The sequence below is a fragment of the Semicossyphus pulcher genome, unplaced genomic scaffold, assembly GCF_022749685.1.
Source record: "Semicossyphus pulcher isolate SPU_LCO1_2020_fin unplaced genomic scaffold, fSemPul1.0.p SCAF_9, whole genome shotgun sequence".
In the NCBI taxonomy this organism is placed as follows: domain Eukaryota; kingdom Metazoa; phylum Chordata; class Actinopteri; order Labriformes; family Labridae; genus Semicossyphus; species Semicossyphus pulcher.
This window is the reverse complement of record NW_027211770.1, coordinates 8,316,099-8,340,383: the sequence shown is the minus strand read 5'-3', so window position 1 is coordinate 8,340,383 and position 24,285 is coordinate 8,316,099. Positions and strand designations below refer to the sequence as shown.

At 41.7% G+C, this 24,285-nt stretch overlaps 1 protein-coding gene across 11 annotated transcripts in view; it reads right to left on the bottom strand.

Annotated features, from left to right (window-relative positions):
* Positions 1-3,461: 3,461 nt before the first annotated feature.
* Positions 3,462-24,285, bottom strand: part of LOC138583579 (plectin-like) — a 129,082-nt gene continuing 108,258 nt past the window's right edge. For 6 of the 11 annotated variants that reach the window (XM_069655463.1, XM_069655455.1, XM_069655456.1 and 3 more), the window contains exons 23-35: positions 23,683-23,866; positions 23,544-23,567; positions 22,804-22,961; positions 20,998-21,176; positions 20,755-20,893; positions 20,305-20,661; positions 20,137-20,220; positions 19,913-20,017; positions 19,700-19,798; positions 14,610-17,921; positions 4,776-11,868; positions 4,445-4,564; positions 3,462-4,284 (exon numbers count right to left, since the gene is read on the bottom strand). In XM_069655463.1, the coding sequence (XP_069511564.1) occupies positions 5,695-11,868; positions 14,610-17,921; positions 19,700-19,798; positions 19,913-20,017; positions 20,137-20,220; positions 20,305-20,661; positions 20,755-20,893; positions 20,998-21,176; positions 22,804-22,961; positions 23,544-23,567; positions 23,683-23,866 (10,815 nt within the window). In that variant the 3' untranslated portion in view covers positions 3,462-4,284; positions 4,445-4,564; positions 4,776-5,694. The remainder of the gene's footprint in view (positions 4,285-4,444; positions 4,565-4,775; positions 11,869-14,609; positions 17,922-19,699; positions 19,799-19,912; positions 20,018-20,136; positions 20,221-20,304; positions 20,662-20,754; positions 20,894-20,997; positions 21,177-22,803; positions 22,962-23,543; positions 23,568-23,682; positions 23,867-24,285) is intronic. The other 5 variants (XM_069655457.1, XM_069655458.1, XM_069655465.1 and 2 more) reach the window with 3 other exon arrangements.

Genomic DNA, 24,285 nt, shown 5'->3' with positions numbered 1-24,285 from the left:
TAAACAGGAAACTTTCTAGAATAAACCATGAGACAGCATCTTTTTTGCTTGAATGAGACTGAATACAATGCACTTACTTCATGTTCAGACTCCTCCGAACCCATTACAGTTTACATTTGGCAGTGCGCCTTCTTTTAACCAAGTGCCCACGATTTAAACCATTTTCAAGCCTGTGTATCTTCTCGAACAATGATCTCAAAACCCTTGTATTTGCAGTTTGTTTGGTCTCACTTAAGGGACCATTTTAATCCTTTTGGCATATTTAGTGATGCTAGCTGGAAGCTCTTGGGATGGTCATGCAATGCTGTTGGTCCACCAATTTGATCCCGGTTGGAATATCTCAACAACTGTTTTTCCAATATAGATATCTACAAAAGTAAAGACCTTCCCATCAGCCTCAGCTGTACTTTGAGTTTAATGCTAAGTAGCAAATGTTAGCAAGCTAACAGTAAGATGGTGAAGAAAGTAAACACAACACATGACTAACATCAGCGTGTTAGCATTGTTTTTGTGAACATGTTAGCATGCTAACCTTGAAGCACAGCTATGTCTGCATATTCACAAGCTCTGCTGTAGAGTCACGTTACTAATGATAATGCAATGTTGTGACATTGTTCCCACTGTGATGAAAACATATGGCCATCCAAGGTTCTTTGTAGCCTTCAGCACAACTGGAGTTGAAACATTTGCACGATGAGAGAGAGAGACAGAGAGTGGTGAATGGTAGAGATCCAGCAAAAATCAGTCAGACAGTAAACCCAACTAACCCTGGAGTCCAGAGGAGGCAGCCTCATCTCCATGCTTGTCAGCCATTCCCTCAGTGCCCTGATTTGACCCCTGAACTCACACTGCCATTGACCTAAGTCTTCCTCGTCCCTCCTGAAACAGAGAGAAGTATTTTTAAATTGTATTTTAGAATCAAAAACCTTCATCATACAGACAGGGAAGTGGAACACGTTCACAAAATGATAATGTTAATCTATACAAATAAATGTTGGAAATGGCACTGTTATCCATTTGTTCATATAGAGACACCTAGATTGGTTATGTTTTCTTCTTCTGGAAGGGCTTAGGTAATATTTACTTTGCATATGGACTTAAACAGTGAGATAGTGTAAGAACCCTAGGGTTCTAAAGGCAAATGCTGTCCTCACTAGTATTTTCATGATTGACTGTGACAGTGCTAAGAAAATTGGGAGAACAGACACAATAGCAAACCCATGACCTGAACTACTGCAGGAAGAGGTAAAACAAAGCTGACTGTGATCATTACTCTTATCAAAGGAAAATGTAACCAGGGCTTTGGAAAATATCTCATTAGGAAGGCAGATGCTCTTTTTCTCTCTGCTGGGCTGGAACCTCAGTCTTCTTGTCCCAGTATGTTTCAATCGGATGTGCTCACTTCACTATTCAGGGTCTTTGTATTGTTGGCAAATGCAGACGGACCGGTCTACAAAGCTGATACAATTGACCAACTGTCGTCACAGGCTGACTGTTGGTGGCCACTTTCAGTGACGCACGTCTCACTTGGATTGCAAAATTATTTGTTTGATCAACTTTAAGTACATCTAAGTCTCATCATTAAGTATTTCTTGAATGTGAAGTATGTATATGCATTATAATTGAACATGTTCATTTAATTGAGTTGCTGTTTTATTGTGACACTCTGTTGAGAGGAATTAACATCAATCTATCACAATAGCATACCCATATCTCTGATCCTGTGATGTAGGTGTTGGGGATCCAAATACAGCACTCCCTTTATCCTGCAAAGGACCAGTGGAAGAAAAACAAACATACAATATACTTTTACCAGTTCTTGTGTAATGCTCACTTTTGTAGCTTTCCCAGCTGCATGAGCTGTTCATTCAACCGTCTATAACAGCAAAAAACATGGTTCCCAACTGATGGGTCAGGCCCAAAAGTGGGTGGCAAAAGGTCTATGGTGCGCTTTTATTTTGAAGGACATGGGTTTCCTATGACGTGCATACAGAAGTGTAGTTTATTCACACTCCATGTATCCACTGATCGGGTAATCGCAGCTACAGCTACATTATTTACATTCTTCAAACTTGATGAGCCCTAAACTATTTGCATTTATGTTGACATACTGTGATGTTTCGTTGCGTCTCAGGTCCAAACTGCACCAATTTTTTTAATTAAATAAATTTGAGTGGTTGAGAAATTTCAGAAATTTGGGTTGCGATTTGTCATTAAGGATGTGGTGGTGTGCTGAGGCTAGACCAGTTGAGAACCACTGGCATAAAGTATGCACTGTTCAACCTGTCTACCTCATTTATAAGCAGCCTGTTACACAGCTATGATATATTTACGTCAGCTTTCCACAGCTAACATCACTGCACACGTGTGTCTATTTGTGTCTGTAAACTGAGCGTAATGTTAACCGGAGCTACATTTCTTGTATGTGTTTGCATATTTGGCCAATAAAGTGTGATTTTGATGATGTATTTCTATATTCTCTCCCCTCGTTGTTCTTACCTCCCTGCCTCCAGCCTCTGATGCAGGGAGAGCTGGGAGGGAAAGCGTCAGATCAGAGTAGTCAAGGGAGCTGAGTGAAGAATTCTGGGAGGTGAGTGCCCCGTTGCTTCTGTTGGCAGTCTCCTCCGTCAAAACCAGCGGCTAATGTTGGCACATAGAGGAAAATATGTTTACATTTGGTATGAAGTGCTCGGGAGGTGACTCAAAATGCACACTAGTAATATTAAAAAGGGGGAGGTGATTTTAAATGATGTTCTACATTAAGTTTCAGGTTCTTTTACACATCAGTGCAAACTCATTTTGTGGGAAGCTGAATATGGTGTCATGTAGGTAATGCTTTAACTTCACCAGCCTTCAGAGTAAGACCCACATTAATCTGACAAATGTCTCATCACTATAGTATGAAATGATCTCATGTCACGTGTAGAGCAGGTGTTGTAGCTGTGTCACGAGTGATTCACTTGCTCTCGTGTGTGTATGCCTGGCTAACACTGCCCCCATGTGGTCAACTGCTGCTTTTTTCAGAGGGAGGATTTTTACCACTGAGAAGCTACTTGTTTGCTTCATGAGAAAGAATGAACTTTCTGTGAAGTAGTAAAGAACAATCACGTTTGGCTCAGTTTGTAGAGCAGGCGCCCCATGCACAGAGGCTACAGTCCTCAACACACTGATTGCAGGTTGGATCCCTCTCACTCTCCTCCACATTCCCTGTCTCTCTTTTACTGAAATATTCCCATTATCCTTTATACTATGTGCATAAATGTTTATTTACTTTTGCTTGCACATTTCTCAAATGTATTATAACTATGCTACCATGAAGCGATGGAAAATGGGCATTATGTTAAGTGCCTTATATTTGATTTTCTTTGTATTCCAACGTTACTTGAGACAGCAGCATTGAAGTATTGTACTTTTAAAATAGCTTTGGATTCATAGGTATTAATATATGAATGACACAAGGGTCTATTTTGAGCATATTTATTTACAACATAGTGTTATTCTCCGAAAGTACATCAGAATCCACTCACCACATCATTCAAAGCAAAATCTGCCCCACAAGTAAAGCGAACCTGTTAGTTTGTGAACTTTTTCTGTAAATATTGTGAAAATCAAAAGTATTACAGTGACATCTGAAGTTGTGTGTCATTTTATACTAACGTATTTCCCAAATATCCTTTGTAAATGTAGTAAAACATGCAAAGCAAATATAAAACTTGATGAAAACAAAATAAAGATGTACAGATGTAAAACACTTAAGAGATACAGAACAAAAATACTTGCTGCTGAAAAATAACTAAGCAAAATAAAGCTTAATTTGAAAAGGAAATATGTGGCAAAATGTCAACTGAAATCAGTTAATTGATATGATACATACATTCATGCGATGTGGTGCTGTATCAAATATGTCAAATCTCAAATGATCGTATTAGCACTTTGGTTGGATTGAATTTACAGAGAGAGATGATACAAAAATATACTCAGTGGACCTATGATTACTTTTATGAAGAAATGCTGTTCAATCACTACAGTTAATCCCAATTTGAATAAAAGAATACACACACACAGTGTTCAATCAGTGTTTGCCTTGGGAGTGTTCTCTAAAAAGGTAGGATATGACAGCATAAATAGTATGATGAGCATTCAAGTAATAAATATATGAAAAAAGGCCATGTATGATGAGTGTTCCTAGAAAGGCATCCCAAGATGGTGTCAGGTTGACTCAGCCTCAGCTGTCTTCAACTATGATGATGTGCAATGGAAGAAAGGACATATTCAATGGCAGATCTAGAAACAAAAGAAAATAAGGATGAATTGAAATGAAAAATAAACCAAAGCATGCACCTTAAAAAAGCAGAAATTAATAAAAATTGCAAAACAAATCATGATGAATTGAAATTAGCTCCATTTTTTTACACATTCCCTCATTAACATTATTTTACGCTACCTGTGCAACTGGAGAAGGATGACATGGACTCACAAAACCATCAAAGTTGAGGGGACCGTATGCTCCAGCCAGTTGAGTATCTGTGTGTATCATATGTTGGATTCTGAGGGACTGATGCAGCTGTCAAAAAAAAAACAGGATAAAGAACTGTCAATCAGCAGTAATGACAATTTTGAATAGAAACAGTTCACTTGTGACATCATCAAGATGGTGTGTGGGACAGGGAAAATGGAATGAATAAATGCCATTATCAGTCTTATGTGATGTGATAACAATCAACTGAATAAAACAAACAAACAAAAGGAAAACAAACAAACAAAAATCAACTTACAAGAACCAAATAACAGGAGGCAGGTCTGTATGTGAGGGCAGGTTCAAGTCTGACATCATCTTGGGATGTAACGGGGACACTTGATAGATGTTGAACATAAAGAATCCAAAACTTGGGAGTGTGTAAAACAATGGTGTAATGAAGTCAGACGATGCAAAAGTCCACTAAATAAAAATTGTAATAAGTACAATGTAATGACAGATGTGAAATTGGTTTCTGAACAGTGTGCATTATTTCATTTTCTGGCACTTATTTTCAGTGTTGTATTCCTGTAGTGTCTACTTTAGTAGTGTCTCATATGTGTATGTTTACTGGGTATATCATTTAGTTAGACAGCATTTAACATAAAAACATTAACAAAATCTGTTGACACTCTATACAAACATTGATAAATTTGAAGGCATCTATGTATCTCTTTTTAACCTGTTAAAAACATTAGAACTAAGTTGACATAAAATATCTCAAGTAGGACTGTCCAAAAAGATAAAAAATAGACAAATATTCTTGAATTTCAAAAGAAACAAGGAATACTGGAAAAATATTCTGTCTGACATACATACAGTATATATTAGTTTTAGAAAGCACAAGTATACAATTTTTTGATAAGTGTGAAGTGAAAACTATAAGGTCACTTTAAAAAACAGCAGAAAATGTCATGCTTAGATTTGAAAAATATAAACTTGGTAATCAGTACTAAAGAAATTAATATATCTAGCAATGCTTGTAATGTCTCCATATATGAGGCACACGTTTAGACATCATTTATATATGAATAAAATCAGTAAGCTAGGTTATTATTTAGTGACCATTTGCAGGGCAGAATAAATAAATAATATTTTCTTTGTTAATGTAACTTTTGTTTCGGTGTATTACTATTGTTGGTTCTTAGTAACAAGCTGTTAGGAACAGAACTAGCTAACTAGAATCTGCGACTGTAGCCAGTTGAAGAGGATGTGTAGGAGGACGATGAGAAGTTCATGCTGAAGCCAGAGCCAGCATCAATGCTGCCTCTCCTGGAGCCCGTTCGGGATCCTGTCCTTGAGCCAGTCCGGGAGCCATAGGCAGATCCAGGGCCACTTGCATTGTAGGGACTGTAGAGGCCTTTGCTGGACTGTGAGGAGGCCTCCAGAAGCTTCAGGCTGGATCCTTCCTCCACCATGCTTTTGTCCATGGCATCTTTGAAGGAGATTTTTAGTTTGGTTTTCGGGCATGTTAGGTATTTAGAATAAGAATTGACGTCTCTTAGTTTCTGGGCAGTGCGGGCATCGATTGTGCCCTTCCTGATGGATTCATCTAGTGAGACTCTGTTTTCAACATCTGGCTCAATAAGTCCACCGGTCAGATATTGGACCTCAAGGAAACGTTGGCCAGCCTCATAGTACAACCAGCCTTTCTTTAGAGCCTGGGATGCAGACATCTTCACTTTCGTTTTGGGGTCTTCAAATCCATTGAATGCTTTTTGAGCCAGGTTGAGGCGATCAACCATGATTTTATCCACAAGGTCTTTTTCTGTCGCCTCAGTAACTGAGAATCTTTCCCCAGTTGTGGGGTCAATTATTCCTCCAGTGCAGGCTTGGGCCTCCAACAGTCTTTGGCCTGAGATGTTGTCTACCAAGTTTCTGCGTATAGCCTCAGTGATAGACACTTTCTCCAATGTGTCTATGTCTAAGATTCCAGCTATGGGCACAGTCACCTCTGTTGGATCATTATGTATGACTGCAGGTGCTTTAATGGAGGGTATGGGACTCATAGGTGAGGAGTAGGTGGAGCCAGTGGTGGAACCGAAGGAGGATGATCGAGAGCGGAAGCCTCCCATGTTTCCAGAAAGCATGTCAGCAAATTCTGTAATGGCAAGGTTGCCAGACCGGTATGTATCAAGAGCATTCTGGTCAATAAGGCCACGCGCAAGAGCATCATCAACATCATACTGTCTCCCAGACCGCCGGTCAATGATCACGGATTTCACAGTACCGTCAGAGGAGGTCATTGTGATCTCTTCCCATTCACACTCCTGCTCCGCAAGCTCCAGGTAGGTTTGGTGGTCAATGAGCCCCTTCCTGTAGGCCTCGTACACAGTCATTTCTTTACCTGTTTCTGGGTCTACGATAACAACCCTGCGTTTACGAACTGAGGATTTGGAGGAGGTCTTTCTTTCTCGCTTCTTTTCTTTCAGAAGCAGGAGCATCAGGCCAGTGTCAGGATCAGTAATGCACCTGTCCATCAGCTGGAGGTAGGTTAGATTTTCCTCTGTGTTGGGATCAAAGAAGCCTTTGGTGTCATCAGAGGGATCTGTCAGGATCTCATTCATTTCCTCATCAAAGAAGCCACGTTTGTAGGCCATCTCAACTGGCAGACGATGACTTTCCTCTGGGTCAATGATTCCACCAGTGGCAATCTGGGCCTCCAAGAGTCGGATACCATGGTCTTTCAGGATGAGCCCCTTTTTCATGGCCTGGAACAGGGAGATCGTTTTGCCTGAATAAGGATCTCTGTATCCTGTCACTGCACGCTCAGCAGAGAGGAGCTTGTCTTTGAATTCCGGTCCGACAATTCCCATTTTCACTGATTCATGGACAGTTAGTTTGAGGTTTTTGATTGGATCAATCACAAACCCGGTGGATGCCTGGGCCTCAAGAAGTTCAAATGCTGTGCCTGGCCTGATCATGTTCTTCTTCATGGCCTGATAAATTGATAGACGTTCCTTTGAGGTCTCTAAAAATACACCAGCAATACAGCTTGTGCCCTCAAGGTACCTTGACAGTTGTTTGCTAACCTCCTCTTTTGAAATAAGACCTTCATTCAGTTGAGTGACAGTCTGCTGGTCAATAATATTTGAGCGGAGCAGCTCCTCCATGGTGATCTGTTTCCTCAGACCGTCAAACATCACCCTCTTGTCTCCCAGGGAGAGTAGGCGCAACCCACCTTCAAACTTGCACATCTTGAGCAGCTGTGCATATGACACTTTATCTTCAGTTACAGGGTCAACAAACCCTTTAACATCGTCAGACAGTTTCTCGTTGGTTTCCTTGTTGATATAACCTCTTTGCAAGGCAATATCAGCTGGAAGGTGGAACTGGAATTCAGGATCAATAATACCACCAGTAGCAGTTTGTGCCTCCAACATTTTCAGAGCATAATCTTCGGGAACAAGATCCTTTTTCATGGCCTGGAAAAGAGAGATGATTTTCCCGCTGTATGGATCTTTGTATCCTGTCACTGCTCTCTCAGCTGAAAGAAGCTTATCGTGGATCTCAGGGCCGACAATACCTTTGCGGACAGCTTCATCAACTGTGAGCGTTTCATTTTTAACTGGATCGACAATGAATCCTGTTGCAGCTTGTGCTTCTAGGAGGCTGTGGGCTACATCGGGTTTGATGAAATTTCTTTTCATTGCTTGGTATATGCTTATCTTGGTGCTTGACTCAGTTGTGACCCCAGCAACACAGCCTGTACCATAGAGATACTGTTTGACATCAGTCATCTCCATTATATCACGGATGTCCCTCTTGCCCTGTTTAAGGAGGTTGTATGTCTCCAAGTCAATGATGCGGGCATTGTAGAGCTCCTCAACAGTTATCCTTCTCCTTATGGTCTTGCATGACAGTGGATCATTTTTGATTATCTCTCTTTGCTCCATGATCTCAATAATTATGATAATCATACGCTCTTTAGTGATTTTGCCTGAGCGATATTCATCCATGAGCTTCTGTCTCTCCTGCTCTGGAAGCAAATTTGAGTTCATGATGTCCCAGAGGTTCATTGATTGGTCAGCAAGGCCCTCAATTGGAATGTCAATTTGGGTGTTGGTCAGATCACTCTGTGTTTGTTCCTCTGTGTAGAGGTATGTTTTCTCTACAACCGTTGGAGACTGAGGCTTTGAGAGAGGGAGGATGTACAGGCCTGTCTCTGGATCTCTTTCGCTCTTGTCTTTAAGCTGTCTGTAGGTAACACTCTCATCAGATTCTGGATCTGAGTAAGCCTTATTATCATCGGATGGTTCGGATAGGGTTTTGGCCATTTCTTTTGTGAAAATTTTCTTCTGATATGCAACATCAGTTGGGACACGGTGGCTGTTTACAGGGTCAATGATTCCTCCACTAACCATCTGTGCTTCTAATAGTGGCATGGCATGCTCCTTCAGGATGAGATCTTTTTCCATTGCTTCATACAGTGAGATTTTGTTGCCTGTGAATGGGTCTTTATAGCCGGTGACAGCTTTTTCTGCAGAGAGAAGTTTTTCATGTAGCTCTGGACCAACAAGGCCTGACTTCACTGCATCATCTACTGACACACACTGATTCCTCACTGGATCTACAATGAAACCAGAAGCAGCCTGGGCCTCAAGAAGTGAAAGACCTGTGTTGTGTCTGATGAGCTTTTTCTTCATAGCCTGATAAATGCTTACTGTCTCTTTTGTGGGCTTAAGGTAGATGCCAGCAATGCTATCAGAGCCCTGCAGGTATTTGTTGACATTGGGATTCTCACTGACTTGTTTAGGTGTTGTTTTGCCTTGTTGAAGGAGGTCAAAGGTTGGCTTGTCGATGATTTTGGAAGCATACAGAGAGCTTGCTGGAACAGGAGATCTGAGTCCCTTGAAGCTGGATTGTTCTTGTTTCTTGGCTTCTTTCTCATCTACAACTGTTATCACAATTCTGATTATTTTTTCAATTGTAAGCTTTCCGGACCTAAACTGTCTGAGCAGGTCAAGCCTTTGTTCCTCAGTGAGATATTCAGAATTGAGGATTTCCCAGATGGTCATCTTCCGGCCCTTAAACGGTCCAGAGTCAAGCTCCACAGTTGCCTGAGTCATAGCCTCTTTTGTCTGGGCTTCAGTGTATGTAAGCTCCTCCTTTGCATTGATTGCGTCATCAGAAAGAGGCAGAAGTGGGAGACCAGTCTTCTTGTCAGTGACACATCTCTTGAAGAGCTCTGAGTATGTGACATCTTCTTTTGTGTTAGGGTCAAAAAAGCATTTGGTTTCATCTGTGGGACTGCTGAGAACCTGTTTCATTTCATCATCAAAATAATTCCTCTTGCATGCCACATCATGAGGAATGCGTAGGCTCTTTACAGGATCGATAATGCCACCGGTGGTTGTTTGGGCATCGAGCAGCCGGATGCCTTGTTCTTTAGGTATAAGATCTTTTTTCATTGCCTGGAACAGAGATACAGTCTTTCCGGTGTAAGGATCTTTGTAACCTGTAACAGCTCGCTCTGCAGACAGGAGTTTCTCATGCAGCTCAGGACCAACAACACCTGCTTTGACAGCTTCGTCGACAGTGTACTTCTGATTTTTAACAGGGTCAACCATGTAGCCTGTTCCTGCTTGGGCTTCAAGCATATGCAAGGCAGGCCCTGCCCTCATCACGTCTTTCTTCATAGCTTGGTAGAATGACATTGTCTCCTTGGATGAGTCAATAACAACACCTGCAATGCCATTTGTACCTTTCAGTGCTTTTTGGACAGGTTTCATTTCAGACACCTCTTTGACTGTCTTATTGCCCTTGTGCAATTTGTTGTACAGGTCTTTATCGATGATTTTGGACTCCAGGAGCTCAGTGGCAGGGACAGGTGCTCTCAGACCATCAAAAGTGATTTCGTTCTTCTTCTCTTTGTCCTCTGCCACAGTAATCACAATCTTAATGATTTTTTCAATTGTGATTTTGCCTGTCCTGTATTGACGAAGGAGGTCCTTCTTTTGGTCTTCAGTGAAGTACTCAGAATTGATAATTTCCCAAATAGTGACAGTCTTTCCCTTAAACCTTCCAAATGGCACTGACACGGTGGTTTTGCTGAACACATCCTTGGTCTCCTCCTCTGTGTACATACTTGAGCACTGGGCAGCTTTTTCTGTAATTGGCAGGAGTGGCAGACTGGTGTCAGGGTCAGTCGTGCATCTCGTCATTAGCTCAGAATATGTCAAAGGTTCCTGAGTGCTGGGGTCAAAGTATCCCTTTGTATCATCTGAAGGTTTCTCCATAACTCTGTTCATTTCAACATCATATTGCCCCTGTGTATAGGCTATTTCATTCGGTACACGATGACTATTGATGGGGTCGATGATGCCACCGGTTGCAAGCTGAGCCTCAAGGATTCTGATGGCATGATCATGTTCTATCAGACCCTTCTTCATAGCTTCACAAACAGAGATCTTCCCACCGGTGTATGGATCTTTGTAGCCAGTAACTGCCCTCTCAGCTAAAAGCATTTTGTTGTGCAGTTCAGGGCCAATCACGCCTTCCTTGACAGCCTCATTTACAGTAAGCTTCTGATTCTTAATAGGGTCTATAATGTAACCCGTGGCTGCCTGGGCTTCAAGTAGGATCATGGCTGTGCCTGGAGTAATCTTCTTCTCCTTTGATGCTTGGTAGATTGACATCTTTTGATTTGATGGTGTTAAAACACCTGCAATGCAGTTTTTGCCTTTGAGAGTTCTTTTAAGATTTTCAGTCTCACCAAGCTGCTGAACAGTGGTTTTGCCATTTTTCAGTTTGTCAAACTCCTTCTTGGGTAGAAGACCAAGCTCATGAAGTCTGCTTGCAGGTACCTTTTCACGGATGCCGTCAAAAGCTAAGGGATCTGGTTTCTTCTCTGCACTGTCTACTACATCACCTGCATTTTGACCATTGTAAACTGTCTTTGTTGTTGTAACTGTTTGAACACGGATGAAGTCTTTGTCTGGAATGTCGGTGTTTTGGTCTTTCTTAGCTTCCTCAAGCTGTTGCAGCTGCTCGCGCAATTTCTGGTTCTCCTCTGCAAGAATCCTTTCTTGCTCTAGCCTCTTCTTTTCCAGTTCCTGCATTTCTTTCTGCTTGTTAATCATCTCTTTCTCAGCCTGTTTTTGTTTGTTGAGGGCTGCATCCATGTTAGCCTGGAGTTTCTTCTTCTCCTCCTCCATCTGCTGTCTCTGGCGTTCCTGTTCATCTTTGAGAGCTTTGGCCTTTTTGAGCTCCTCCTCAAACTGGCTCTCCAGCCTCTTTTTCTCATCTTCAATTAGCTTCTCCTTCTTTAACAGCATCTCCTTTTCTGTCAGGAATGTCTGCTGCAGGACTGTCTTCTCATGTTCTATTTGTTTCTGCTGTGCATCAGCCATCTGGTAGGTAAAGAAAAAGTAGAAAACACAAGTTAACATAGGTATACAGGTAAGGAGGCACATATATATTCTTTGATATTTTTAATGTAACAACTGTAGGTTTTGTTTATAAATTGTTTAATATTTTTTTCTCATTTTTGATGGTTACAATTTGTACAATGCACTCTGCTTATGCGTTTTTTTTATTTTAAGGGGATTATAGTCCAAGATTTATGGTGCTGCATTTTATTTTAAATACATGTATTTTTTAAAGCTCTTTTCAAGATTGAGGATAAAAAATCATCACATTGGTCCCTTTTTAGTATAATTACTACGACTGAGCAATTACGTTCAGAAAAAAACATGAGTTACCCTTGTCAAATGTAATATAGTGTCATGAGATAGGATGGAACTTTGACAGAACACAGTCCCCGAGGACACAATTATTACCTTAGAAATTATTCTCTCCTTGACTTATCATGTGTGTAGCTAATATAAAATGATGCACACAATTCAGCCTCTTTTCTCTATTAAAAAAATCATATTATAAAATTAAAAAAAATAAAACAAACATACTTCAAATAAGTTACAACTACAGCCCGGATCAGACAGTGCACCTTTATATTATGCATCTGCAAAACTAAGTACAGCAAGTCCAGAAGGACCTGTGTGGCTCTGCGACTAGGGTACTACGCCTTCAAATCAGTCCAGTTCAGAAAATCACTGTCAATCTGGATTATGAGAAATTTGACAATGTTGGTCACTGTTCTTGCCCACCATGTTGAATGCTTTTTCTCCCCATAATGCTAGTTTGCTGGCTCTCAGTTCTTTAGGGCAATATTTAATTTATATTTTTGTTATTATGTTGTGATATGCAAAAGTGAAGAAATTTTGTTGCAAAACAATTTGGAGCGGTGGCCATCAAAGAAAAATGGAGCTGCGTGGATTTTCAAATGTGTCTTCATCAACCAAGTGTCACATTCCTGGTCAAAGGCGTTGGAAATCACCTGGCTACTGTAATGTTTATGTTACTTCCACCATCAGTATCCCCCTGCCCCGGGCCTAACAACTTTGACTTCCCAGCATTGCATGGCGTGGCTCCTGTGGAGGTGTAACCGCCATCACTCCTCCAATGCTCACAGCTCCCACAGCGGGCTAAGAGTAAGCTATTAGTACCACTAGCTGCACGGCTAACTAAGCTATGTAGCTAACAGCGGCGGCAGTAACTTTAGCAAAGCTACCTATCTATCAGAAAACATTCTCCATAAAATATGATCCAGTTTCCCCAAAACCTGAAACTGAAGTTGTTGTTTTTTCTCTCTTTTTTTTGTAGAAGTTAAATTAAATTAAAGAATTGTGTTTTTTTGCACAGCAGTCACTCTTTTTTGGTGTGATAATCAAAAAACTCCTGGTCTCTCTATACCTCTCCCATCAAAAAATCTAGGCGTTCCAGTTTTTGACTTTGCATCTCTTGTGTATTTGCAGTACGTTTACTGTTAATTAACTGAAATTTTTAGCTCCATGTTTTTGTTTTTTAATAACAACATGTTTCCGTTGTTGTACTTTTGTGTTTGTTTTAAATGTATTTTTGAATTTTGCATCGTTTCTGAATTTTTAGCCCATTCCTAATAATGGAAATCTTTCAGGCTGTTACAGCATTTTTGCCCTTGTTGGCCACCGTAGCTAACAATAGGATACCATTAGATACAGAAATTAGGAGGACAAGGTGAAAATACTTAAAGAGGGATAATACCCTAATATCACTTTGATAAAGAGTTTGTATGGTATATTGGAAGAAAGTGTTTCAAATAGTTTAAAATGAAATGAGTACGACACTCAGTACTTCAACTTTACCTTGGTGTGTTCTAATAGTAACAGTATTGATCATATCAACAAGTCTCCCAACTCAGTACGTGGTATAAACTAAAGCAAACTGGGGGGTGAGGGATGTGGTTGAAGCCAACATACACGTGTCAAGAAACAGGTAAGGGTGGGTGCATGCCTTTTGTGTCAATCGATGTACACTAGTGCATGTCATGGTCATGCTAGTTGGAGGGTGGACTGGTTCAATATGGCAAATGTTTTAGCATGTTAATGTAAGGTTCAGATTCAGTTTGTCCATGGTGAAGGCATGTTTGAGTCTTTTGAATGTTTTAAAGCTTTCATGACAAACACTGGTCACTGTAAGAAATGTGAGCTTGACTATAAGTAACAAATGTCTTTTTGTTTAAATGTTCTTTTTACTTTACAAATATGGGTTCAAATCCAAGGTTAGGCTGCCATCAATGAGTCTGCACATCCCTTTAAAACTGGACATCCCTTTAAAACTCACTTAAATAGTGAGCTGGTGGTAAATCTATGAGAATATGTCTCTCTAACTTTTGACCCACTAATTTAAACTCTGCGTTATCTGACGTTGTATCAGAACCTATATACTTTGTAAAGCAATTTAGTCAGTTTAATATCATTTTGGAGCTGAGCTACAGATTATCTTTGAAGCTGCAAGAAATATGAAGCATGTCTGAAAAATGATGAAACATTCCAGGATATGAGGGGACATTCAGGATGCGGTCTGCATGAGCACAGTGCACTGTAAAAAATGCAATCTAAAATCATATTATAACAATTAAAAACAAAGGTATGGTTTCATGGTTAGTATAATCAGATAAGGAGATAGAGGAAATTGAAGAAAGAAGTTGATTAGTTTTCAGATATTTAACAATGACATAAGCTGCTCTGTTATGCCATTTTTGACACAATACCTCTTTAGATTTATTTTGAAGTTCTTCAGCGTCCTCTTTCAGTCTAGCCTTCTCCTTTTCTAGGTCTGCAATAGCTTTGCGCAAACTTTCAGCCTCTTTGCTGGTATTTTGTCTGTCGGCTTCCAGGTTTTCCATTGCGGTCATTTTACTATCAGCTTGTTTCTTGAATTTTTTAACTTCCGCTTCTGCCTTGGCCTGGGCTTCACTGAGCTGAGAAACTTGAAGCTTGAGTTTTTCGGCCTCAGCTTTGATCTCCAACTGCCTTCTCCTCTCTGCCTCAAGTGATTTCTGGTATTCCTCTGTTTCCTCCTCCAGGCGCTGTTGCATTAGCTGTTTGTCCTCCAGCAGCTTTTGTGCCTGCTCCTGAGCCAAGTCCTTCTGCCTTTGGAGCATCTCTGCCTCAGCTCTAAGTCTAGAAGCCTCTTGGATGGCCTGCATTTTCTCTTTCAGCATTTTATCTGCAAGAGCTCGCTGCTGATTCAGGTCATCTTCTGCCAGCTGTCTCAAGCGTGCAGCCTCTTGGGCCTCTACACTAAGTCTAGCTGCATCCTCTGCAAGCTGTTTCATACTGTCAGCCTCTTTGGCAAGGAATTTCTGAGTGTTATCTTTGTCTTTCTTGATAAGGCGTTGATTTTCCTCCTCCATTTTGATTTTCAGTTTGAGTAGTTCCTCCATCTGAACTTTAACTTTGAACAGTTCCTCCTCGACTTGGGCCCTTTGTTTGACAGCATCATCAACCTCATCCTTCAACCGCTGCAGCTCTTCATCCAGGACCGATTTCTGTTTATCAGTTTCATCAAGCTTAAGTTTAACCTTTGTGAGCTCTTGCTCCACTTGGAACTTCTGTTTTAATGTTTGCTCTGCCAGTTTTTTGTGCTTTGCCATTTCAGCGTCGGCTTGTTGCTTCTGCTTGAGTGCTGAGGCTTCTGCTTGTGCTCGTTTAGCAGCTTCAAATTCAGCCTCCTTCCTCAGCCTCTCAGCATCCTCCTGAGCTTTGGCCTGGTTTGATGCTTCTTGCTCAGCTGCTGCCTTTTGCCGTTCTGCTTCCTCTGCTTGTTGACGAAGGAGAGCCGCTTCCCTTTCTGCCTTCTCCTTAGCAGCCTCTGCTTCTTTGGCGAGCTTCTTGGCTTTCTCATACTCTGCCTTAAGCTTCTTCTGCATCATGGTGTCTTCCTTCTGTTGAGCGAGGACACTTTGGACTTGCTGCTCAGCTGCATTGCATTTCAGCGCTGCCTGTTGGGCTGCAACGATCTGTTTTTCTGCTTCTTTGTCGGCCTCGTCTTTCTGTTTCCTGGCCTCTTCTGCTTTCTTTTTCAGACGATCGAGTTCGTCCTGGGCTGCCTTGCGCTGTCTGGCTGCCTCTTCCTCTGCAGCGGCGATCTTCTTGACCTTTTCCTCGGCTTCCCTTCTCCTCTTCTCTTCCTCAAGGGCAAGCTTTCTTAGTTTCTCTGCCTCCTCCTCTGCTCTTAGTTTGCTTTGTTGAGTTTCCTCTGCAATGTTCTTCAGTTTGTTAAGTTCGAGCTCCAGGTCAAGTTTTCCGGATGAAGCCTTTTCAAAGTTGAGTTTAAGAATTCGTATTTCTTCTTCGACAACTCGCCTCTGTTTGAGCGTGTCATCCACTATTGCCCGTTGTCTATCCATTTCAGCATCAGAAGACTTTTTCAGCAGGACTATCTTTTCCTCAATGTCTTGCTTGTGCTGGTTGGCCTGGTCTTCGAGAGCCTTCCTCTGGTAAGACTCGTCCTCAGCTTGCCGCCGAAGTCGTTCATTTTCTGCCTCCTTCTCCTTCAGAGCAATTTCAGCCTCTGTTTTTAAACGAGTGGCATCGCTGATGGCGGCAAGCTTTTCTTTCAGAATCCTCTCAGCCTCTGCTCTCTGACGAGCTGCCTCTTCTTCGGCGACCTGCCTCTGATGCTTCGCCTCCTCTGCAATGGCTCTAAGCTTGCCCGCTTCGTCAGCTAGGTCCCTCATCTTGGTGGCTTCAGCTTCAAGAAGTTGCTTGCTCTTCTCAGTGTTGGACATGGTCTCCTTTTCTGCCTTGTTCTTAGCCTGCATAAGCATATCCATTTCACTTCTCACTTTGGCTAGTTCATCCTCCAACTGTTTCTTATCTTGTTGAGCTGCAACAACTTGATTCTTAAGGCGGTAAAGTTCATCTTCAAGGAGGGATCTCTGCTGCTCTGCGTTGTCAAAGTCCGCCCTGAGTCGAATCAGCTCCTGTTCTGCAGTGAGCTTCTGCTGAGCTGTGCTCTCAGCCACCTTCCTCTGTCTCTCAAGCTCTTTCTCGGCCATTTCTTTCTGCTTGAGGGCTGAGTCTTCGGCTTTAGCTCTCTTTTTAGCCTCGCGCTCAGCCTCCTCCTTTTGCTTCTCAGCATCTTCCTGAGCCAGGCTCTTTTTGTGAGCTTCTTCCTCAGCCTGGAGTCTTAGACGGAGGGCCTCGTTAGCTTTTTGCCTCCATTTCTCAAGCTCTTTTTCTGCATCTTCTCTGGCATATTCTGCATCCTCCTGTTGTTTCTTGAGACGTTCTGCTTCCTGTTGCAGCTGGAGGACAGTGCCATGCTCTTGTTTGAGTGACTCTTCCAGCTTTGAGGTCTTTTCCACAAAGGAGAGGTGTTTGCTCTGGAGCACAGCCGCAGCGCTCTTCTGGGCTGCTACATGAGCGACCTGGATTTGTCTCTCCTTTTCAATTTCTGCTTGCTTTACTTGCCTTTCAGCCTCCTCTGCCTGCATCTTGAGGTTATCAAGGTCTTCCAGAGCTTTTTGCTTTTGTTTAGCAGCTTCCTTCTCTGCCTCAGATTTGAGCTTGAGTTCCTCCTCTGCCACGCGTTTTTTCTGCGTCTCTTCAGTGACTTGTTTGCGGAGCTTCTCAGCTTCTTCCTGGGCGGCCTTTCTAAGCCTCTCAGCCTCAGCTGCCCTGTCACGAAGTTGTTTGAGCTCAGACTCTGCAGTGGACTTCTGTTGTACTGTTGTGTCAAGTTGGAGCCTGATGATGCGGATTTCCTCTTCAATCTTGACCCTGCTGTGAAGAGCCTCATCCACCTGTTGACTTTTGTCCTTGATTTGCTGCTCCGACAGGTTTTTGAGCTCATCCAGCTCAAGCCTGATGTTCTGCTTTTGCTTTTCTGCGTTTACAGCGGCAACTTCTCTCCTGTTTACTTCTTCCAGCATTTTGAGCTTCAGCTCTTCAGCTTCTTTCTCAGCTTTGGCAATGGCCTTTGCGTGAGCTTCTGCTAACTGCTTTTGTTTGTCTAACTCAGCCTGCATCTTGGCAATTTTTTTCTGCTCTTCCGCTTTGAGTTTCTCTGCAGCTTTCTGCATTAGTGGAAGCAAATGGTAAAGAAAGGATTACAATCAAGCATGACATGTTAAAGGTAACACTTCACATTAACCAGCTCTAAAACAGTGTGAGTTAAAATTGTAATTACTTTAATAATCACAGTCTCATCACACTGAAATATGAGCAGCTTAATGTACGGTATTGCCCAGGCATTGTTAATGTTAAAGTTAGCTCAAAGTCGAAGATCACTTGATGCAAATTAGATGCACATTCAGTAAAGTGATGTTAAATTCACGATGCAATTAACACAGTTCACGACAAGACAATTCAGGGGAAACAATGATTGATGGGGATGTATTAATTAATGTATGGAAACAAAATATCACTTCACAACACAGCAAGAAAATCATATGGCATGCGGCTGTAGCTGTAGCAACGTTCGAAAACTGCATTAAAATTGTGATTACATTATTATTTATAAGCTAGTAGACAAAGTGTAATTGAGCTTTAACTGCCATCAAATAGTTGAAAATGTTTTTTGAAAAGTAAAAAAATAAGTCATTTATATGTATGTTAATGTATTTTATATCTTACACATTTAGTTTATAATCACTATATACGGTATATTGTTATGTTGATTGTCTGCGTGCAAGTATGGGGTTCTACCTCTCTTTTTTAAATGAAGAATAAGCGCTTTATGTTAGAGTATTATTCTCTCTTATACTAGTGTTCATCTCATCCCATGCACTGGGGGTTCTTTAAATCACTATTTGCCACAAAATGATACGGAAAAGAAAGGCAAAGTCGAAGATAGGAGGTTCAGATGATGTCACAGTAAGTTTGGAAACCAGTTATGACTCCGGCAAGTGCAAGAAGCGTTGTAAAGTAGGTTTAAAATAATTCTACGTAGTGTATATAAGACCGGACATAAAGACGGTGTTGATAGTTACTGTAAAGCTATAAAAGGCTGCAGTGAAAGGAGGAAAATAAATACGGCATGACAAACAGATGTTAAGTGGACAGAGGGAATGGAGATTATACAGTATGGTGGAAAAACTGTGAATAATTTACCTCTTTAATGCTCAAACAAGTTAAGCATTCATCATGGCAAAGCACTGGCAAGCAGTTAAGAGAAGCAAAGAAATGAAACAAAACATTAGGGTTAGAAAATAATGTAAAACTTTAAACCTGTGTTAATTTGGAAAGAAAAAAAGGAGACCTAAATACCAGAATAAGTGAACCATAGTCTTAACTTTGAGTTTAAGGCTCAGGAAATAAAGTGGCCAAAGTGATCAGAAAGGAAAGGAAAGGAGTAGTGACAAAAAGAACCCCTCACTCTAAATCTACAATAGTAAAGAAGACACGATGAATGGAGATGGAGTGGCTCATACAAACAGACTGAGTGCTGTATTCAGTCTAGTTTTTGACACTGAGAATGGTTGTCTCAATGTGGCTTAAATAAACCTATTTAAATACCGTATTCACTTGAATGTACACACAATCAAACCACATGCAACATATGTGTTTGCCCTAAATATTTTGGTCACAGTTTTACTTACTACTTCTCTGGCTTATTGATCGGCTACAGCATGCCAATGTTTCATCTGTAACTTGTGCAAAGGAGCTTTTGTCGCCCGTACATTAAAGTAATGTGTGTGTGTGTCTGTGTGTGACACACACAGAAAAGTGGGTGCATGCATGTCTTTTGATGATCGGCGGCTTTTCGTTTGTTTGTTGGTTGAGTATTTAGTTTGTTGGTTAGGTTTATGTTAGAGTTTAGTTTGTTTGGGATCCTCAGCCAGTTGTCACGCACCTCCTCGTCGTCCAAGCGGCGCTGTGTGTCGGTGATGAACTTGATGTACTGACTAGTAAGAGTCATCAGCTCACTGTACCTGGTCCTCAGTGTTACATACTGATACAGGGAGAGACAAAAAACACTTAAAAATGAGAATTTACAGCTTTATGCATACGTCAAAGGGAAATCAGCTTATTAAACTGTATCCAATATTATCTGTGAGAAAAACACCTCCTGAATGATGTTGTCAGAAGCAGAGTCCAGTTTGGTTTTCTTCAAAGGAGAAGCAAGAGGCTCCACCTGGGCTTTGTAGGCCACCAGCTGGAGTTCATAGTCCTATTTGAAAAAGAAAATACATTCTCCATACATCAGTTGTGCTACAGATACATTCACTTAATGCTCCAAATTACAGTGTTTACAATACTTAATGCAAACTGAGGTTTGATTAAGCTCACCTTGATAGAGTCAATGTATGCTTTGGCATATTTTTGACATTCATCAACTTTGTCTTTGTTTCCCTCAATCTCCTCCAGCAGTTTCTGTTTGAACAAGGGGATACAATTTCAGTTTCATGTGGAAACCATTTCAGGAGTGTTGGTAATATTAAGCGATAAACAACATACCTTCTCCTGGGTCAGTTGTTCTTTCAGAGTTTTGCTGTCACTGATGGGCACGGCCTGGATCTTCTCCTGCCTTTGCTTGGCGTCGCCAATCCAGCGGATCAGCCAGTCGTAGCTCTCGCGGTAGTAGCCGAGCTGACGGCCGAGCTGCTCTAGCTCTCTCTGGCGGAGGTCCATCTGTGTGAACACGGCCTTCCAGCGGTCCTGGAGACTAGAATGCAGATAGCGGTAGTGGTCCAGCTCAGCGTCGCGCTCGCTGTGCACACGTGACATCTTGTCACTCACTGTAGAGGCCTTCTTCAGCTCTTCATCCAGGGAATCGAACACTGGCTGTTCACCCTCAGCCTCACCTCGCATTTTCTGCAGAATTTAACAAAAAAAAGGCCGATCAGAATCATCAGTTAGGATAAGGCTTAACTCCTCGAACTAAACAGTTCCCGGTGGGCTTTTTACCTTGAGCTTTGATCTGTAACTCTCTACTTCCTTGACATCTCTGGGCACGGTGTGAACCTCGCGCAGACAGTCCTCATACTGCTTGAGAACTCCCTCAGCACCCTGTGTGTTACGAATCACCATTTCCACAGTCTTCAGCCTGGGGCACAAAAACAAGTAGTAAATAAATTAGCAAGGCAAAACGGCGTTAGCGAACAGTGCATTTTACTGTTAACTTCCAGGAGTAAGTGTGTGGGGACTCACTTGTCGAGATAAACAGAGGAGAGCATGTGGGCATGATCCATCTTCTGCACGGTGACGTCAAGCTCTGAGCGCAGGACGGGAGCTGAGGCAGACTGCTGAGGGGAGGCCAGGACCTCCTTTGTCTTTACGGATACCTTGTTGAGGTCCTTCTTGAGGCCATCAAGCTGCACCTGAACTTTCTGTACAACAGAAGAAGACAACAATATTTAGTAACATGATAAGAGCCTAAACCTAACTAAAGACAGCCTTAAAAGCATGTTATGAGGAACAGTATTTAAACATGTTCTATAAAGGCACCTATAAAAGTTTAAGTAACCTGTGCAGGAGGGTTTCTTTTGGCAAGGATTGGCCAGAGGCATCCCACAAATTATTAACATTCTTAGATCAGATGGGACACAAGCAGCTGTAGTAAAAGGGTAACCAGCAGGCCTGCAATCTGCAACTCTCTCATCTGTGTACAAACTCAAGACTCAAAGCAAATGCAATTCTCTGCTGTATTTTCAAACTTCAAACGAACCCGAGTGCAGCTGTAACCCAATTTAGACAGAAGAGGATGCATGACCTTTTATTACTAATTGTCCTGTCCTCCAATTCAACTCTATCCTGCCTGTCACTGCCCACTACTCTTCCTACTGCATGGATGCTGCATGATACAATAAGATGAATCTAATGAAAGGGCTGAAAAGAGTTTTATCTTGTTATCAGATTATAAATACAGTTCTAATGGTCTAACCCTACCTCATCTTTTCATGTTTATTTTCTATGGAGTGACTTGTTTTGCCACGAGATTTAACAGGTTGCTTAAAACCTGTTTGCATTTAAAAAATGCTGGTTCATTAAGCTAATTTGAAAACTAGTGCTATGAGGATCATTTAAAGGAGCAGTTTGCCCCTGGAAAAAGCTGTCAGTCAAAGCTGGTGTTCTCCGTCATCGTAGAAGCAATAATATTTATAAATTGGCGCCATAGCTGTGGAGAAAGTTGTACAAACAGCTCGTGGTTTCGCCCATTCTACATTCCTACAACACCCAGCATGCATTGCGTCCCTCACTCTGAAATACTACCGTTGCGCTGCAGGCAATGGCTTAGAGCGGTACAGAATAGGAAATATCTAATCTAATCTTCAGGTCAGCAGTCTACATTTCAAACCGGACTATTCTGAACGAGACATGACATCAGAGACGGGTGTCCTAGAGTGAGGAAGTGTAGTTTAGCAAGCTCCCTGGCTTCCGCCAGAATACGCATTTTATGTAGTCTGGCAAGTTTTCAAGGGCCCATTGGAGAAGCGGATAGCGTCCTCCAAAGGCACAGAGCGAAATTTTTTTCACTACCATAATGACATTAGCTCCACATAGTAGTATGATAGGACTGAGGTTGAAAATTGGCGAACTGGCCCTTTAAATGGTGCCTTTCTAGTCTTCGAAGCACTCAAGACGCTGTTACCCTACATGTCCCCATTCACCCTTTCATGCACACATTCATACACTGATCACATGCCATGCAAGGTCACTGATCAGTAAATATTTCACATGCATTCAAACAGGCTGTGCCTCAAGGCACATTCGGGGCTCAGTGTCTTGCCCAAGGACACTTCGGCACGAGGAGCTGGGGCTCAAAGCGCCAACCTTCTGATTGGAGCAACCGCCACAGCAATGACCACATTTTGTTAAGGCCATGTGCAGAGAATGTATTGTCTCTTTAAACTAAAACACATTCCCTCTTTTCAACCTCAACCTCACATGTAAGCTGACAGGAATACAAAAAAAGAGATGTAGAATCATTTTAGGAATCATTTTTTAACGCAGTACCTTCTGCTCTGTTGTCTTCTGAATGCATTCTTTCAGAGGCTCCTTGTCCATGGGTCTGCGGATGCGAGCCACAGTCCCAGCCTCATAGTCTTCAATACGCAGGCGCAGGTCCTTGATCTCAGAGATGTAGTTCTTACACAGAGACTCATCCTGTTGACCTGTGTAGAAGCATGTGTGTTACTAAGTACGGCAGATTAAACTATTTAGCAGGTTGGGGGAAACATAGATTTTTGATACACTTAATTTTGAGTAGATTAGAAAAACCAACAGTTTTACCAACTGCTTAGAAAGGAGTTTGTGTACATGGCAGAGTACGCTATGCCATGTGTACGATTTGGTATGGTGATGTAACTACTTTAAAAATCACATTCGCTTACTGCACATTTTAAACATGTGTAGTGCACTTATGCACAGTCATACATGCAGCTCGCCATGTGTCAAACACATATGCAGCTCCATTTACACTTTAGTAATAGCATACACTATAAAGCACATATTATACCTAGCAGTAGTCATCACACTATTAGGTGACATAACTGAAAAAAAAAACAGCATAATTTAGCTTTAAAAAAATACTCTGTGCAGAGCTGGAAGGAATAAAAGCAACATGGGAACCAAAACAACATGCAGTCACTCAGAACTCTGCTCTAGTGCTACTCATCAAAGCTCATCCAAGGCTTAAAGCGTGTACACACACTAGCTTTGTGAGCTGTAGCTTTGACTGGCTCGACATGACTCACCTTTGAGCCTAACAACCATTATTCCTGAAAGGTTAATGACAATTATAGTCTGTAAAGTTGCTGCACAATCATTGTATATTCCCTTTACATAATGAACAATCAGAAGCATGTCCATTGTTCGGAGAGCAGAAGATGTTACCTTTCTCCATGGAGCGAATCAGGCTGTCGAAATGCTGGGTCGACTTGGTGTAGTCCTCCTCGATCTGCATGCGGTCATCGGGGCCGAAGAGCTGGGAGTCCTGGCTGTCACGCATGTAGTCCTGGTAATGGAGCTCCAGGTTTCTCATGATCAGCCTGTATTCCTCTGGTTTCATGGTCTTTAACTATGCAGGAAAGAAGAATTGGGGGAGGGGATTAGGAACAGGAATTCAGAGGAATTCCACCTCATATTTTCAGAGGTTGTTGGTATCATCTGATTTAATTATGTATATTTATTGTGGAATCAGGTTTATTTCATGGGAAAGTGTTTGTATAGAATCCTTAAAGCAAAAATTAACCTGTCTTTATTTTTTTTAAAGCGAGTGTAGCGCTTACAGTGTAAACAATTTATCCTGCAGTAATCACTAAACATGAACTCTTCCCAGCACAGCCTGTTCTTAAAAAAACAGACTTTAGGGGCCTTGTCTATCCTCCCCACAGCTTTATGTATTTATTTAGCTTCTCTTAGCTGTTTACACCTATTAAAAGTAGCCAAGCTGACGCCCGAGCTCGTCGTTGGGGCCACTGCTGGAAAAGCATGTTC